The 16,358-nt window shown below is 41.2% G+C and overlaps 1 protein-coding gene across 2 annotated transcripts; it reads left to right on the forward strand.

Moving 5' to 3' along the window:
- The first annotated feature begins 438 nt into the window (after nucleotides 1–438).
- lpin1b (lipin 1b) lies at nucleotides 439–15,726 on the forward strand. 2 transcript variants are annotated; one of them, XM_079351831.1, is made up of 20 exons: nucleotides 439–650; nucleotides 6,987–7,190; nucleotides 7,290–7,389; nucleotides 8,602–8,878; nucleotides 9,767–9,880; nucleotides 9,977–10,100; nucleotides 10,207–10,552; nucleotides 10,887–10,980; nucleotides 11,058–11,242; nucleotides 11,331–11,424; nucleotides 11,666–11,735; nucleotides 12,357–12,449; nucleotides 12,537–12,592; nucleotides 12,680–12,818; nucleotides 12,940–13,088; nucleotides 13,202–13,288; nucleotides 13,408–13,560; nucleotides 13,662–13,776; nucleotides 13,949–14,052; nucleotides 14,157–15,726. In XM_079351831.1, exons 1-20 carry the CDS (start codon nucleotides 576–578, stop codon nucleotides 14,329–14,331), a joined length of 2,754 nt encoding a protein of 917 aa, XP_079207957.1. In that variant the 5' UTR covers nucleotides 439–575; the 3' UTR covers nucleotides 14,332–15,726. The 2 variants fall into 2 exon arrangements, with proteins under 2 accessions (XP_079207957.1, XP_079207958.1); XM_079351832.1 differs by lacking the exon at nucleotides 439–650 and adding an exon at nucleotides 3,356–4,273.
- The last annotated feature ends 632 nt before the right edge of the window (nucleotides 15,727–16,358 follow it).

Below are 16,358 nucleotides of genomic sequence, written 5' to 3' on the forward strand. Positions count from 1 at the left end.
TACAGTGTCATGTTAAAGTCATTGGTCACTGCAAGTATCATTGGGTATCAGAGAGACTTGGAGTTCAACCAAGGCAACAGGTGCTCTGCTTTCATAATGTCCGTTAAGGCATTGGCATGGTCAACATTGGGGTCAACAGCAACAACAGGTGTCACAGTCTCTATGTTAGCTATTAAGAAATTTACTCATTAGAAACTTCGGGCATGCATGAGGAAGGGAAGCTCTTTGCCAATATGTCGTCTGGGTGTTGTGGGAACATATGTGACTGTGTGCGTATAAAGAAACCTACCTAGTCCAACCCTTTGACAAACAATCCAATGACATGTGTCTCCCGTCTCAAATGCCTAAGAAGTCAGGGGGTCTGGTGGATGATGACATATCCAGGACCGTCTCAGGTTTCTGACCAGAGGGTTTAGGTAAATTTAGTACTTAGCAGTCCACTTGTACATGGCAGTCAGACTTCTGACATGCTCACGGAGTGAAGACAAGTTCTAGACCGGACCAGACCTGCAAGGTTTAGGGGTAAAAAAAAAAGGCCAGAGACCTAGAGTGCGGGTCACTAACACTATGGAATCATGATATCAGGAGACGATGATGAAGAGTTGGATGAGGCTGCTGAGCAGTATGCCACTGACACCACCTGGAGCTGGGTAAAGTGATTTGTAATTAAAGAAAGGAAAAAGAAGCATGAAAGATATGCAAAAAAGAGTAAATATAACCACTGGATTTAATGGTGATAAAAAGAAGAACTATGATTCTATTTGGGTATGTAATGTATGCATCCAAGTAGTGTTTGTATGGTTTGTATTACAGGAGATGAAGGCTACAAACAGGTTTGTCACACTTTACCAAAATGTAAACGTTATTTTAATTCACAAGTTCTTAACCAGTTAGAATAGGAGGATGCATTTTAGTAATCCCCCCCGAAAGATGATCTGCACTGACCGAAACCCTGGTGAAGGAGAGAAAAGGTGTGAAGAAGGAGGGTGCAAGATAGCTCGATGGATCGGGTGATTTTGTCTTTTATTTTTTTTTAGGATTTATTTTTGGGCATTTTACGCCTTTATTGTAGAACCAGGCCAGCAAAAAGATTACGAAAATCTGGGACATCTGTGTATACATGGGGTAAGCACACAAGCCACAAGGCCACTTTTGACCAAACAAACAAGCCAATGTCTTCATGGGTTCATAAATAAAATTGTGAGTGCACTGATTTTTGGGTCATTTTTTATACATACAACACAGTTGTAGATGCTCTACAGTAACTCATTTCCCTTATAAAGCTAGACCTCCTAAAAAATGACCCTTCTTATTTTGTTCCCTTTTTAAAGCTAGAAGTCAACAGTACTTTTCCAAGCAGGGGGTGCTTAAACACTTCTCATGCACTCATAGTCTCATTATCCAGAACAAAGACTTTTTTTCCCTTTTAACCACTGTATCAGAGTTTGGCAGCTCCAGCTAATGCTTCTGTCAGGTCTTATGACTGTCAGGCAAGAACATGCAGCCAATCAGAGGCCTTGATATCAATGAAGTGTGCAAAAAGATTATGCAATGAATCTGTTAAAGCAGCATGCCCTTGCTGGGGCATCCCATCAAAATGACTGGTACTTTCACTTTTCACACAAAAAGGTGGAGAACATACAGTAGACATAGTCATGTTTTTAAATGCAGTTCGAATGTATAGACATGTACTGTATAAAAACAATAGTTTGAAACGCAAACATTAAGCTCCACATATTTGACAGCAAAGAATTTCTGTCTGCTAAATATCTGGAGGTGTGAGAAGTGAGTGTGGCAGGATATTTTCTGGTTCAGTATAGGATAGTCATACCACAGAGTTTTTTTCCCCTTCTCTCTCACAGATCTTTAAAAAGCAGCTAAATATTTGTCAAAAGATATACAGACGTTGAGCAAACAAATCGTTGCCCTACTTCGATGTGATTGGTGCAAAACAAGAAGTCAGCTCATAGCTACAAAGAAGTACATCCAAAGTTTTGGTTGGGTGATGGGTGTGTGAAACTATAGCAGTTGGACACACCTCCGAGCAGACAGGGTGAACTTTCGATGCTAAATAAGGTCAGTCCACAGGTAGCACACCAAGCAGTTACCATTCTAAAAGCATGTTCAAGTAAAGTATGTGAGCTTTAGACATACAGTAAGAACACAAGGCAAACAACAGAGCATGTGGAGTGTCTATTGTACTTACAAAAATTGCTGAGTGGTTTGATGACATTCCCATTGACTATGTCAGCTTATTTTTGTTAGCCTGATACTCCATAAAATGTTATCATGTGCTGTTTGTGTTCAGAGTACATCAGTGAGTTCAGCGCTTCCTGGCAAAGCAGCTTGTTCTCAGAAACATATCTCAGAGCAACTGTGTGGATCATATATCAATGGAGAATTCTATGACACTGATGCGAAAACAACTTTAGATATGAAGTAGTGCCTCTTAAGGTCTTATGCTAGTGCTGTGATGTGTCTGTGTGTGAGGCCTAAATGCTGGAGCATTATTACTTTAATTGTTAGTATTCATAGTGGATAAAACATCCATACAGTAAAAGATATTGAGGTCTCCAATATGCAGATAAGTACTAGGTGTTACATTTATTGAAAGTTAAGTAAAGTAACTTTTAAAGATGCAGAGAGGGTAAAAAAAAAACCTCCCTACCAACAGTTTATTTTTTACATATATTTTAGTTTTGCAATGAAAAAAAATTGAAGGACAAAAGGGACACCCCATAATATGTTCCAGAACTTTTTATGCAGTAAAATGAATAACAATTCTATTGGTGTATTCATTCATAAAACTGCTTAGTGTTGGCTGAGGCTGCAGGTTGCTGCAGGTCGGGTCAGCAGTTTAATGTGACACAGTTCTCAGATAACAAACTGAAACCAGACATACTGAACCTGCAAGGTTGTTACCCGCAAGCACACAAAGGCAGTCGCTACAGTCCAAGATGAGAAAAACACTGTATGGCAAGAGATAGGGACATGCATTAGTAAACAAAGTCTAATCTACTGTCACCATTTAAGAAAGAACACGCCAGTCCATGTGGTTGACAAAATTCAAACAAAGAATTCTTCTTTTTACTGGTTTAGTCCAGAGAGGCTTCATCATAGTCTGGAAAAACAATTACTTTCTGCACATACACTAACACTGGCTGAACTGGCTCTTCTTGAAGGAGAGCAACACGTGAGCTTGATGATGCATGTAGCCCGACATATTTGGGCTGCCGCAGGGATGTCTTCCAGCAGACTTTCCCCCCCCCCCCCCCCATCACAAATATGGCTTTGTTCCAACACACTCACACACATGGATGCATAGAACAAAAAGAATCCTAGGCAGAGTTGTCACATAAAAATGTATGTCAAGAAAACCTGTAAGACTTTGATTTAAACTCAGAAGTAGAAAAAAATGTGGTTGAAGACTACAGCAGGACTAGAAGGGAAGGGAAAGCAGGAGAACTTCAGGGCATTTTGATTCTCTGACATGATGACATTAAGTAGTTAGTTTCTGGTCTTGACTTTTGTTCAAGTCCTCACCAGTCAACCACATCCTCTAGACACAGCACAGCAGGCTACAGGGTCTCAGGTTGAACCGCGAACATCGCATGTGCTCTTATGCTGGGCTGTGATTGGCTGGAAAGATCACCTCACTGCATCAGGCAAACTCGGGGATCTCAACCGATGACGTAGGACCATAATATCCCGCCGTCATAACATCGGCTGGATATTATTTCATTATATCTATATTTAAATAGCCTACCTAGAGAACCTATAACGGCCTAGGCCTACTTTACTGGATACGAACCTCATAATCAGATAAAAGGGCCAAATGTATTGATACTGTATTTGCGGCATAGAATAAGATTTAATCTATTAATCATAAAACACGGCAAATTTGCTTGCGAGAATACCAGTTTCGGCTATAACTTATCTGACACATCTTGTTTTCAGCAATAAAAGCAAACAGCTGTAATTTTGTTGCCACTGTGGCAGTCGAAAAGCTCGTCGCTGACTGGTCAGTGGGCGGGCTCTCACTACAGGTGACGTCATCAAGAGAGAGAGAGGAGGGCTGAGTAAAGCGTTTATTTAAATAGTCCGTGTTTTTTTGCCGCTAGAAGTCGATGACAACAAACGTGGCTTTATCACACCCTCACATAACACCGTCTTTGGGGAAACTACGAGTCTAAAATGTTTTGCTGGATTGCCATTCATCGCTAAGGACACCACAAGTTACGTGTAGTTGTAGTGGCATACTCAGTTGTACAAGGTATGAGCCTATTTTTTATCTAATATTTGACCTGCCTGTTTTATGTTGTGCCTGATGAATGGACGTGCTGTTTTCCTCACACAGTTGTATCTGTTATGATATGTGTGTACTGTGCTTTTGTAGACGTAAGACATGCTTCATTAATGCCTGAAATGTACCATAGACATGATCAGGATGTTGTGAACCAGCTCTATGTAAGCTACATTAAAAATATATTTCCGTTTAAATATATGATTACAAAAACTGTCGCCTATTGGCTGCTTATGTAGGGCACATGCACTGCCATTATTCATTCAATTGCACTAACAATTCATCCCTTGAAGTTTGCATTTGCTGAGTTTCTTAAATGTCCAGAGAAAATGAATTTGTGAGGCATGTGACTTTAATTGATGTAGTTATAAGAGACTAAACGAGACTGTGTGTTTGCTGGGAGAGGGGAAAAGAAAATGTGCTGAGTGATCCAGCCAGATTCATGTCTGCAAGGAAATCTCAACAACTGCAGCTCGTAAAATCCATTACATTTTAATTAAATGAACAACCACAACCCCTTGTTTGAAAACAAGCAGTACTGCCTGTGCTTTCAGATGCTTCCTCTCTCTCTCTGTCTCATCCATGCAAGACAATCTATTTTTAGATTTTAGGCTGTGTTCACTTTAAAAGTCCTCTGCTTTGATAATCAGCTGTGTTTGCCAGCAGTTCTGTCACTCAGTGCTGCAGTGAAAAGTGAAATGAATGAATAAACACAGTGAAGGTCACCTATAGGAGTATCTTAAAACCACAGACGTGCTTATGACTCCTACATATAGAAGAAGAGGCCCTGTTTTTGAGAGCCTGTTGTAACAGTCACGTGTGCTCAAATGGGGGGACATGTTGGCATTATTCCAAACCTGTCGTCCCTGTTGCTGCAATCATTTCAGGGGCCCCGCTGCCAACTGAATCAAGGTCAGAGCTCCTTCACTGATACAAGACAGCTGCAACTCCAAAGAGTCTGTACAAATGCAATTGTTCACATTTGGCTATTTGGGTTTGGATCATACTCTTTGTTTAAAGGACGAGCTGTCACAAGTAGAGGAGGAAAATGTGATTGATCCCACATTTGTAAAACCCAATAGGGATGAGGGTCATTTTTTTGATAAGATCCTCCGATACTGCCCATAGTGTGGTATCATGTACAAACAAATATGCCATGTCAAAACTGTGACCTGATGCTGTGATGTATCAGAATAGGCTGGTTTTAGGTTCATTGTCAAAAACAACAACTGCGAGGCGCAAGCTGAGAAGGAAATGTTTTGTTTAATTCTGCTGCTATCAGACGGGATATTCAGTATCAACCAATCACAAAGTCTATGTCTCAGAAAGCAAAGAGAAAGAGAAGAGAAATCGTACGAGGACGTTTCTTCACCTAGTTATGTCTGACTGAGAAGAGTTAGGAAGATTAATGATGAAGTGTGAAACAGTCGCCACAATACTCTCCAGAGCATCTAAATATCTGTATTTGAGTTCAAACACTCCTTATCCTCCATATAGGAGAAGTCATTTAAAAGCTTTTAAGTGAAAACTCATAATTATTGGTCTGCCATAGAGACTATAATAATTGCTTTATGATGACTAATAAACAGTCAGTATGCTTCTAACATGCGTGCATATATTCAGCTTCACACCCAAGGAAAAAAAATGTGCTAAAAGTGGATCGTAATCATAAGGGTACTTCTTTTGGTGCTGAACATCACCTCAACCACCCCAAGAACCGCTGAAGAACCGCTACTTTTCTGTCTGTAGGTTAATGGTTTATAATAACGGATGTTAAAATTGTAAAAATCAAAACAGACTTGAAGTGAAAAGAAGCAACGCTTGGAGTGCTGACTGTCTGGCATTGTCTACTGCGAAACAAATAGAGCTGCAACCTTCGTCTAGTTCTTGTGTCACAGCGTACAGCAGCCACTCTCACGTCTCCATTAGCATTGCCTCGGTGTTGCTTCCCATGACGTCTCGCCATAGCCCTGCCAATAAACACCGTGCTATGTTTTGACATCACCTTCCCTCCGTGAGCGGGACTAGTCTAACTTAGCTTGTCCTTTGACCCTCTGCTGTCTGAGGGCACTGAATGGAAAACAGGTGGATAGGATTCCTCGACTCATGAAGAGGAAAGAGGAGCGAGCGTGAAGGTCGACGTTCTCACAGTATGTAGGCCACAGACTGTCCCATGGACCTTCTTTCTTTAACATACTCCTGACATGGTGCAGCTCAAATCTGGAGTCAGATCACTTTCGGAATAGCTTCTCTCCATTCACCATGTGTGCACCATTCAAGGTGGTTAAAGTAGCAAACTAAGACTGTTTGGCAGGAGTTGAATGAACTGTTTTAATTCGGCAGTATCACATCAACTGAATGTCAGCGCAGCATTGATTCAGTTCAAGACACCAGGTTGCATGGCAGGTGCTGAAGAAAATCAAAGCCTCGCCATTTTTTAGTACAACAGCTCCACTTCGAGTGTCATATTGCTTTTATAGTTAGGACAAAAAAATAAGCAACAACAGATGATCACTTTTTCTTTATTTAAACATGTAATAGTGTAGTCTTAAAATAGCTGTAGCATTAATCAACATCAAAACTTCAACTTGAAACGTGGTGATACACATGACATTGCTGAGGTCTGAGGGGGACATGGATGTCTTTGTCTGCTCAATAATGTCTTCTGTTTGTTCTCCTACAGACCCGTCAGACCATGAACTACGTGGGCCAGCTGGCAGGCCAGGTGTTTGTCCAGGTCAAAGAGCTCTACCGAGGCCTCAATCCCGCCACTCTCTCCGGCTGCATCGACGTCATCGTCGTGAGACAGCCTGATGGATCCCTGCACTGCTCGCCTTTCCATGTCCGCTTTGGAAAGATGGGCGTCCTCCGGTCCAGGGAGAAAGTGGTAAGTAGATAAAAAAAAAAAAAAACAGCTTTCCAGTTAAGGGAAATGTCCTATTATGTTGAATGCATGATGATCTTTTCTTTCCACCCTCTCTACAAGGTGGACATGGAGATCAATGGAGAACCTGTAGATCTACACATGAAGCTTGGGGAGAATGGAGAAGCCTTCTTTGTGCAAGAAACAGAAAACGATCAGGCACGTGTTACCATGATTTTATAGCGGAGCATCAAGTTGCGTTGTGAAATGCTTCAGGTGTTTTTTGCAGGTATTTCAAGTTCAAGCAACCGTCGAAGGGCGTATGCGTCATCTTTTGTAAAAGCTTCTTGATTTAAATCAAAACACTCATCGCTCTCCTCCCTCCTGACGTCCTACAACTTAGTGACAGACATGTTTACAAGCCAGAAGCGTTACAGTGTGTGCAGAGTTGGCACAGTTTGCAGGAATTTTCTTCCTTTCATTTATGGCTGAAAGCATTCCTCTGTGCGTTAGAGAGTGACTGAGACCTGAATGCAGCATTTACCAACTCAGGCTCTATGACCTATATTTAATGTGAATATACTACATATGAGGATACACCTGAAACTAGACCCACCAGAATTATGCTTATGGCTTCATCAGAATGTTGTTTGTCTTTCTCCCAGTGAGATTTCTTCATACATTTAAAATTCATAGAAAGCTTTGGAAAAAAAAACATGTTTTCTAAGAATTTGAGTTGAAGAGCCAAGTGACTCATACCCGAGATCGTTCTTTCCCTTTTGTATAAGCTTGAAAACGTGTGCAGCTGAAAGACATAAACAAGCGGTAAACTACTGAGGCCAGGGCCCAGCACTGACAAAGAGAGTTGGTGATTTATTCTCCCTTGAGTGGTGTCACATTCCCAGGCCTGAAGGAGAGGGAGGAGCATTGTGTCTGTGAACCCAATTTTTTTTTTCTCCCTGTAAGAGGAAGCCAAAAACGTGAGCTCGAATCGACCGACCCACAAATCATTTAATTATACTTCAGTTTTTCTCCCTCTCTCTCGTTTCCCTTTTTCCTTTTCTTGCCATATGTCTTTGAACCCACGCATATTTAATCCCCCTGGGGCTGACAGTTTGAGGCCCTCCTGGAAACACTTTTTCCTAGAACGAGATGTTTGCCTCTTTTCACAGAAGTGAGGAACAAGCTCTGGCTTGGCTGTTGTGTTTTTTTTTCCTTTCATGGCGGATGGTCTACTTATAGCAGACGTGGCTGAGAGCAGTTTTTAAGTTTATTGTGCACACTAGTCTCAAACTAAAATTGTGCGAAACAGCAAGATTGGGGTCTTATGTCAGTTGGAGGTGTTTAAAGAGTTTAAAAAGAAGTTGTTTGTTTAGGCATGACATCTTGATTCATTCATCATAATTTCTCTTCTGTTTGCAATCATAACAGGAAGTGGTGCCTTCCTACCTGGCCACCTCTCCCATCTTATCGGACGGGGCCATCCTCATGAGCTCTTCTCTGATTGGAAAGAGCTCCGGGCCACCCATACAATCCCTGGGCTCCATAGGGAGCGCTGGAGAAAGTGGCAGCGGGATTATGAAGAAGAGGAGAAAGAGGAGGAGGAAGGCTCGGGCCGACAGCATGAGGAGAGAGGAGAGCGGGGAGTACTCAGAGGACGATGACATGTTCACCATCGATATAAGCTCTGACGAGGGCACTGAGATGGAGAGGTGAGAAAAAACAAACAGAATGTGGAGAAAGTTTCGAGATAGGTATGAAATTGAAACGCTTGATTTGAAATATGAAAATGGCTGTGGTAAAATGGTAGCAATGTCAAAGGAAACATGTCAGACTCGAGCACATAAGAGAGAAGATATGCACGTGAGTAAAGGAGGCACAAAGGGCTGACAGCAAAGCAGTGAAAAAGAAAGCAAACTACATCACTGAAATTAGCTTTCAGAGCAGCTGTTAGAATAAACACCACTGTCTCTAGTGGACAGGCCTGCAGCTGTGGATTTCACACACATGCAAAGCTTCTGCTCTGCTATGCAGCAAAATCAATTTTGTGTGTGTGTGTGTGTGTGTGTGTGTGTGTGTGTGTGTGTGTTTTGTGAAGGAGTGCATGTGTTGTGTGCAGACAGTAACAGATAAGCAGCCCTCATGTGTCTAAGCAGCCCTCATGTGTCTCCCGTACTGTACTGTTGTTGATGTCAGAGTCCATTTGTCATGAATGAAGGCTGAAGCAGTTGTAAATAGCTTGTCTCATGACAGTGTTATTTTTATCTCTGCACATGAGAGGGGGATATTTAAACTCTGGCTCACGTCTACTGTACACAGCTGTAAAACCCAGCCAGATTGTTTGTTCCATTCAAGCTTACTGTGCGTATAGAGGGGTATATAGCATAAAGCGAGTTCAACATACCCAGGCTTACATATGCAGGAAGATTGCAAGAAGCTCAGGCATGATTTATGTAGATCTCGAAAATGATTTTTGAAATTGTGTAAAAAAAGTAAAAGGGAAATAACAGACCATTTCAAAATAAATACACCTTTGTAATAATAGATATACAGAGTTATGACATACATAAACAGTGTTTGTGTGTGTGTGTGTGTTTCAGGAATTCTTCTCGAGATCTCTTAAGAGATGAGGCCGCAGTCGGTTCGACCAGCGGCTCGTTCAAGCAGAGTGGAATCTACACTCGCTCAGACGGAGAATGGAGTCCTCTTCAGAGGTGCTTTGTTTACTCTATGGTTTTCATTAAGACCTACTTTTTATCACTCAGAAGGAACCGCTTTTGTAATAGTTTCCTTTCATGTTCCTCTCTCAGCCCTAGAAACTCACGTCCCAGCTCGCCCAAGAGTGACTCTGAACTAATGAGTAAGCAATCAGACGCAGATGATCAGGGTCAAGCCATGCATTGGGCGTGGGGAGAGCTGCCTCAGGCTGCCACGGTAACCAAACTTGTCTGTGTACAAACAAACAAACAAGAGTTATTGTGATGTTTTGTTAATTTGTTTCACTGCGTTTTTACATTCCATCCTCTCCCCTGCTTTTTAGCCATCCTTCCTCCCAGTAAAGTCCGACCCTGCACCAGTTTACCCAGTTATCCCTGTGTCAGAGAGCACGCACTTCAGAGTGATTACTCGGGAGACGTCCTCACAAGAGTGCAGACCCTGCTCCGAGGTGTCTTCACTGAGGTTTTTAATGCAGCAGGACACTTCCGAGCAAACGGTCGTTACAGTCGGGATGGAGTCGGAGTCCATGACGATGGAGTCGCAGAGTGTTGTAACCCAGGACACGCAGGCAACAGCAGCTGAAGGCGCGGCAGCTCATATGATGTCCGACATGGAGGGGACAATGCCTCGCCTGCTCGGCAAGACGGATTCTCCATCCAAGAAAAAAGGTAACATTCCAGTTAATGCCAAAAAAAGAAATAAATAAACAGACCTTAAACCTTAAATGGTACATTTTCTTAACCTGTAAATTAATGGGCAGGTGTATAAAAAACACATGACATACATAATATCTAACAAAACAAGAAAACAGGCAGAAAAGCAAAATGTTGAAAATATATATTAGTAAGTACATCACAAAAATGTGAACTTATTCAGTTTATGGTTTTTATGTATCCAGCTGTTATCAAATGAAAGCGAAATCCTTATTTTCTCATGGGTCACTGAGACAGCCAAGTGGAGATAAGCTGACAGTTATTTAGAAGAGTTATTGCTCTCTTTTAGACAAGCGAAGCCGGCATCTTGGTTCTGATGGAATTTACCTGGATGACATTACTGACCTGGAGCCTGAAGTGGCAGCCCTTTACTTCCCTAAGAGGTACCATCAAGCACATTAACGTACACGGAAACCGTATTCATACGTCACGTTCTTATAAAATGACGTCTTTCCTGCAGTGATGGCGGTGCAGCGGTGAGGAGCATCTCAGACCCGGGCTTCCACAGCACCAGTCTGTCCCCGCAGTCGGTTAGCTCAGGAGGAGACAGCGGAGTGGACAGCTACTGCGACAGCATGGCCGACCTGCCGGCAATCACCATCTCTTTGTGCGGAGGACTCAACGACAACAGAGAGATCACTAAAGGTTAGGTTCTCATACGGACGGCTCATGTGTTCTGCACCATACACAGTGGAAAAATATCAAATGTAAATGGGTTCATCTGTCCTTACAGAGCAGTTCCACGAGAAGATGATCTCTTACCAGCAGTTTGCAGAAAACCCCTCCATCATTGACGACCCCAACTTAGTTGTGAAAATTGGATCCAAGTAAGTCAATCACACTTTATATAAAGGATGCAGAAGAGAAGGATTAAACGGTATAATCCTCTGTGGGGATTTAACTGCTGCAAAAATTGCATTATTTACAGATAAATAAAGTTATTTGAAGTTAAAACTCCATTTTCTCTTCTTTTGAAGAAGTTTGTTTTTGTCAAGAAACTTGGCAGATAGGGTGCTTTTATTTTGTGGTTATGAAATTGATGCAAATATAGGTTGTTTTCTCCTGCAGGTACTATAATTGGAGCACTGCGGCTCCACTTATGCTGGCACTGCAAGCCTTCCAGAAACCTCTGCCGAAGGTAAGAAATCAATACACAGACACTGATACTAATGGCTCAAGCTGCAGGCTTGTTGTGTTACATGAATTCCACCTTTTGGCCAAAACTGGAACTGCAGCCTGTATGTTTGCATCCCTACACCTCCCGTACTTCTTCTTCCTTTCTTGTGCTCATTGCATAAAACCTAATATGCAATCTATGGCTCACACAGACCACTGAATCTGTTCTCTCTCTCCTTCCTTATTTTGTTTCTCCCTCCTTCTCATCTGTCCATCCACTCGATCATTAGTTTTCTTGTCTCAGTTATATTCATTCAGCTTTAGAGTTTCTTCTCTGTTGTCTGACTGGCATGCTTGGCTACAGCTCTGTATGTCAGATGAAACTCTTTTCAGCCTGCTATCTCATTTGCAATCTTTCGACCCTCCCGCCTGTTATTACTTCTTCCACTTTCCTCATTCTTTGTCTCTTATCAAACTCCTGATCCCTCAAACACCTCCCAGAAATCCTTTCTTTATTTTCCCCATTCCAACCGCAGACATGTTGTTGTTGTGTTTCTGTTTGTTGATTATTGGCTTTGTTTTTTTAAGTGTGTTTATGGTGTTGTGTTGTGTTTGTTTGGGGTTTGTGTGTGCTCATCCACAGGCTGCAGTGGAGAACATCATGAAGGAGAAGATGCCCAAGAAAGGAGGCAGGTGGTGGTTCTCCTGGAGAGGCAGAAACAGCAGCACCAAATCGGTATTCTTTTTTTTTCTCATCCGTTTGGAAACGTTGATTTTTATGAAATGTTGCTCTCCCTTGCTAAAAATACGACTCCTCTTGTAGGATTCAGTCTCTGGTGGATGTGGCTCAGCTGAGCAGGGCGGGCAAATGACCGGCAGGTGAGAACGTTGGATTAAACGGGGTTAAACGTCCAAGCTGACTGGACTGAACAAGCTTAAACAAACTGTCTCACTTTCTAATTACAGACATAAAGAAGAGTCCTCCTCCAGTGATGAAGATCACAGGGCAGCCAAACAGAGCTCTGTCACCAGCCAATCAGAGTCCATGCTTACACAAGGGGGCGTGTCTTATAAGAAAACACTCCGCCTCACATCAGAGCAGCTGGTGAGAAGTTTGGTTTGAAAACTCTGCAGAACTTATATATTTATTTATTTTTCTGTGATTTGTTTATTTTAACCCTCATATATACTTTTCTTCATTTTCTCTTCATCTTATACACACACAGCTGTCTCTCCAGCTGCAGGAGGGTCCTAACGATGTCGTGTTCAGCGTGACCACTCAGTACCAGGGAACCTGTCGCTGCCAGGGCACCATCTACCTCTGGAACTGGGACGACAAGATAATCATTTCAGACATAGATGGAACCATCACCAGGTGTGACAAACAGATGTTGTTCTTCATTTTTGTCCATAATTTGTGTATTTTTCAATAACGCAGGAAAAACCTTTAGTCACATATCTGACGAGACTTATTTGTGTTTGACACAGGTCTGACACATTGGGTCATATCCTTCCCACATTGGGAAAAGACTGGACCCACCAGGGCATCGCACACCTCTACCACAAAGTCAGCCAGTAAGCTCTGATTTTAAGAAGCATAGAGAGCACTAACTGCTTGTAAATCAATGTTCAGATTTCTGAAAAAATTGTGATTTAAAAAAAAAAACAACCTTCCTTCATATCATCTCCATCAGAAACGGCTACAAGTTCCTTTACTGCTCAGCGCGAGCCATCGGCATGGCTGACATGACCCGAGGTTACCTCCACTGGGTTAACGAGAGAGGCACCATGCTCCCTATAGGCCCCGTCCTTCTCAGCCCGAGCAGTCTCTTTTCAGCTCTGCACAGGTAGGTCATACTCACACACACATTTTAGCAGGCTACAGAAAGGTTACAATTTGCATATGTTGTGACTTAATCAATATTGTATTGTGATGAATGTTTGACAGGGAAGTTATTGAGAAGAAACCAGAAAAATTCAAGGTGGAGTGTCTCACGGATATCAAGAATCTCTTCTACCCAAACACACAGCCGTTCTATGCAGCGTTTGGCAACAGACCAACGGTACGCAAACACACCCACACACACATTCCTCAGACTCACCATATCATGAAAATTCATCAATACAATTTGGTGAAAAATGTGAGCCATTTTTACTCCAGATTTTGCTTGTTTATTTGCTTAATTTGTATGTGCATCCTATTTATAAACAGTTAATTCTTTTTTATATTTGCAGGATGTTTTTTCCTATAAAGAAGTTGGAGTGCCACTAAACCGGATTTTTACAGTAAACCCTAAAGGAGAGTTAGTGCAGGAGCATGCGAAAACTAACATCTCATCGTAAGTCTTGTTTACCTTTTCTGTTCGAGGAAAACAAAAACTATCTACATCAGAGAAAATGTCTCATTGTATTTGTCTGATTGTGATCTCCTCCCTTACTTCAGTTATGTCCGTCTGGGTGAGGTGGTGGACCATGTATTCCCTCTGAAACTGCGAGCTTCCTCCTCGGACTTCCCCTGCTCGGACACGTTCAGTCACTTCACCTACTGGAGGCAGCAGCTCCCTCGTGTGGAGCACCATGGAGCTACACCTTCACAGAGTCCCTGCCCTGACAGCTGACCACCTGCAGCCTGCTGAGCACAAAAAAAACAGACTAATGGTGTGTTTGAGATGTAGCAGTTATTTAGATAGTGATGGTTACTTTAGTGTTTATTATGAATCTGTAGGTTTTGGTGTAGAAATGTGAGCACTTTTAAGTGCACAGCAGAGAGCCATATAAGAATCTGCTATAAAACGCACATGATGGATGTATAAACGCACTTTTATCAAAGATGGCATCAGTAGCCTTTTGAATAGATGTATGTATATTATAGAAAAAAAAACTTATTTATTGAGGCAGCTTAGCAAATATATTATTTGTGAGTCAGTGTTGGCATTGTTTCAGTAGCACGACGGTCTCTGTTTCTTATATGGAGAGTAGCATCCTTTATTGAACTGAACACAACCATACTGTGCATATCAGAGCTTAGGTATAGAAACATGTGCCAAACACTCGAAACAGAATTTATTTTCTTACTCTGAACTTTTTAAAAACTAGACTCTAATAGATCCTCAAGCAGCATGATATTTCAGATATAAACATGCAGGCTCATTTTTACTTAGGAGCAACTTATGTGTGTGTAATCAATTGTATGTTTTGAAGTCAGTATTCGTAGTATGGTATGTTGAAATGTATTCCAGAGCACAATGAATGAATGGAAATCTCTGACTTTGGTATAATAATCGGAGGATGAGAACCCTAGCAGTAAAAACTTATATTTATTGTTGAAAAAAATAACGATGACAAGCAAACAAAAAGCACATTTTATTTCATTTCTCTTAAAAAAAATACATGTGCTGATTTATTTTTCTATTGAAATCACTCAAAGAGTTAATCTTGTGTTCAAATTATCGTGTCTGTTGTGGCCTTCAGGATGGTTTTCTTCAGTTACTGTTCATATGGTAACACTTTGATCATCAGGTGTATCTTAACCTCTACGTGAAGATGAGAGTTTACACAAAAGCCACCAAGAACATTCATCCAGATCGATACTGACTGATGTATGAAGTTGACACCTGGGTGCTGACATCCAGGGATTCTTCTACACTGACATTACTGCAGTTAGTTAATGACATTACTTCAGACAAATGCCAAGTCTTAAAATCGTCCTCAGACCATCCACAGCTGAGAGCAGGCAGCAGGAATGTGATCTTTACTTCTTAAATAAACATATAACATGAGGTCCTATAAGGTATACATGCAAAAACAGTGTACATGCAGTAGGTGTGTGTATATTTATTGTTTGTGAAAATGGATTTGTTCTTAACTCTTTAAACATATTCTTTCCATGAAAGAGCTAAAAGAGCATGAAAGTGATCAATAATTTGTTCATCTACTCCCCTTCACTGCTTTTGACCAGTTCACTGTTAAATTGGTGTAATTGAACTCAATAAAATGCATTGGTACATCAGTAAGCATGTGTCCATATCTATTAGTTGCTGTATTAATCTTCTCTTCCTTTGTCACATTTGCCTGGAAATGGCCGTGGAATAAGTATTCAGCTTGTTTACAAATGCCAGGCTGTGGAAATATTCCACTGAAAATAAAAATGCTGCATTCAACATCTTAAAATGTAAAAGAATCAAGGTAATCTCAGCACGTTTTTATGATTTTAAAAAATGATTAATTACTTAGGATTTTCTTATTAAGACTTTTTCCAAACACATTGTGGACCCTAGCATGGTATACCTTATCTAAAAACATTCAAATGCACTGATCACTTGATGTGTAAAACATGTAGTGAAATATAAAGAACATTTTCCTCAGATTTGTGGTTAACTGGAAGAATAAAGTTCATGGAATAGAAAGTGCAATTTCCAAATTTAACAGTAAATATGCTTAATTCAATGGCACAACTTGCCAACACGAAGAACACTTACAATGAAACAAAGAGGCAACAAGGTTTTTCTTAATCAAAAAGAAAAAAAATCGTTATCAAGTCAATGTGCATTTTGAATCTACTCTGAAGCTTTTATTAGAACTGAAGTAAAAGCTCCAACATCTTAATCTCTAGGCTACTTGTGTGTGTGACGCATTGAACTGCTTA

The sequence above is a fragment of the Symphodus melops genome, assembly GCF_947650265.1.
Source record: "Symphodus melops genome assembly, chromosome: 1".
Taxonomy (NCBI): domain Eukaryota; kingdom Metazoa; phylum Chordata; class Actinopteri; order Labriformes; family Labridae; genus Symphodus; species Symphodus melops.

Coding starts and splice junctions, on each gene's coding strand:
- lpin1b (XM_079351831.1), top strand. CDS start 576: ATGATATCAGGAGACGATGATGAAGAGTTGGATGAGGCTGCTGAGCAG. Junction 10,553..10,886: donor TTCTCCATCCAAGAAAAAAG/GTAACATTCCAG, acceptor GCTCTCTTTTAG/ACAAGCGAAGCCGGCATCTT. Junction 13,289..13,407: donor CTCTACCACAAAGTCAGCCA/GTAAGCTCTGAT, acceptor CATCTCCATCAG/AAACGGCTACAAGTTCCTTT.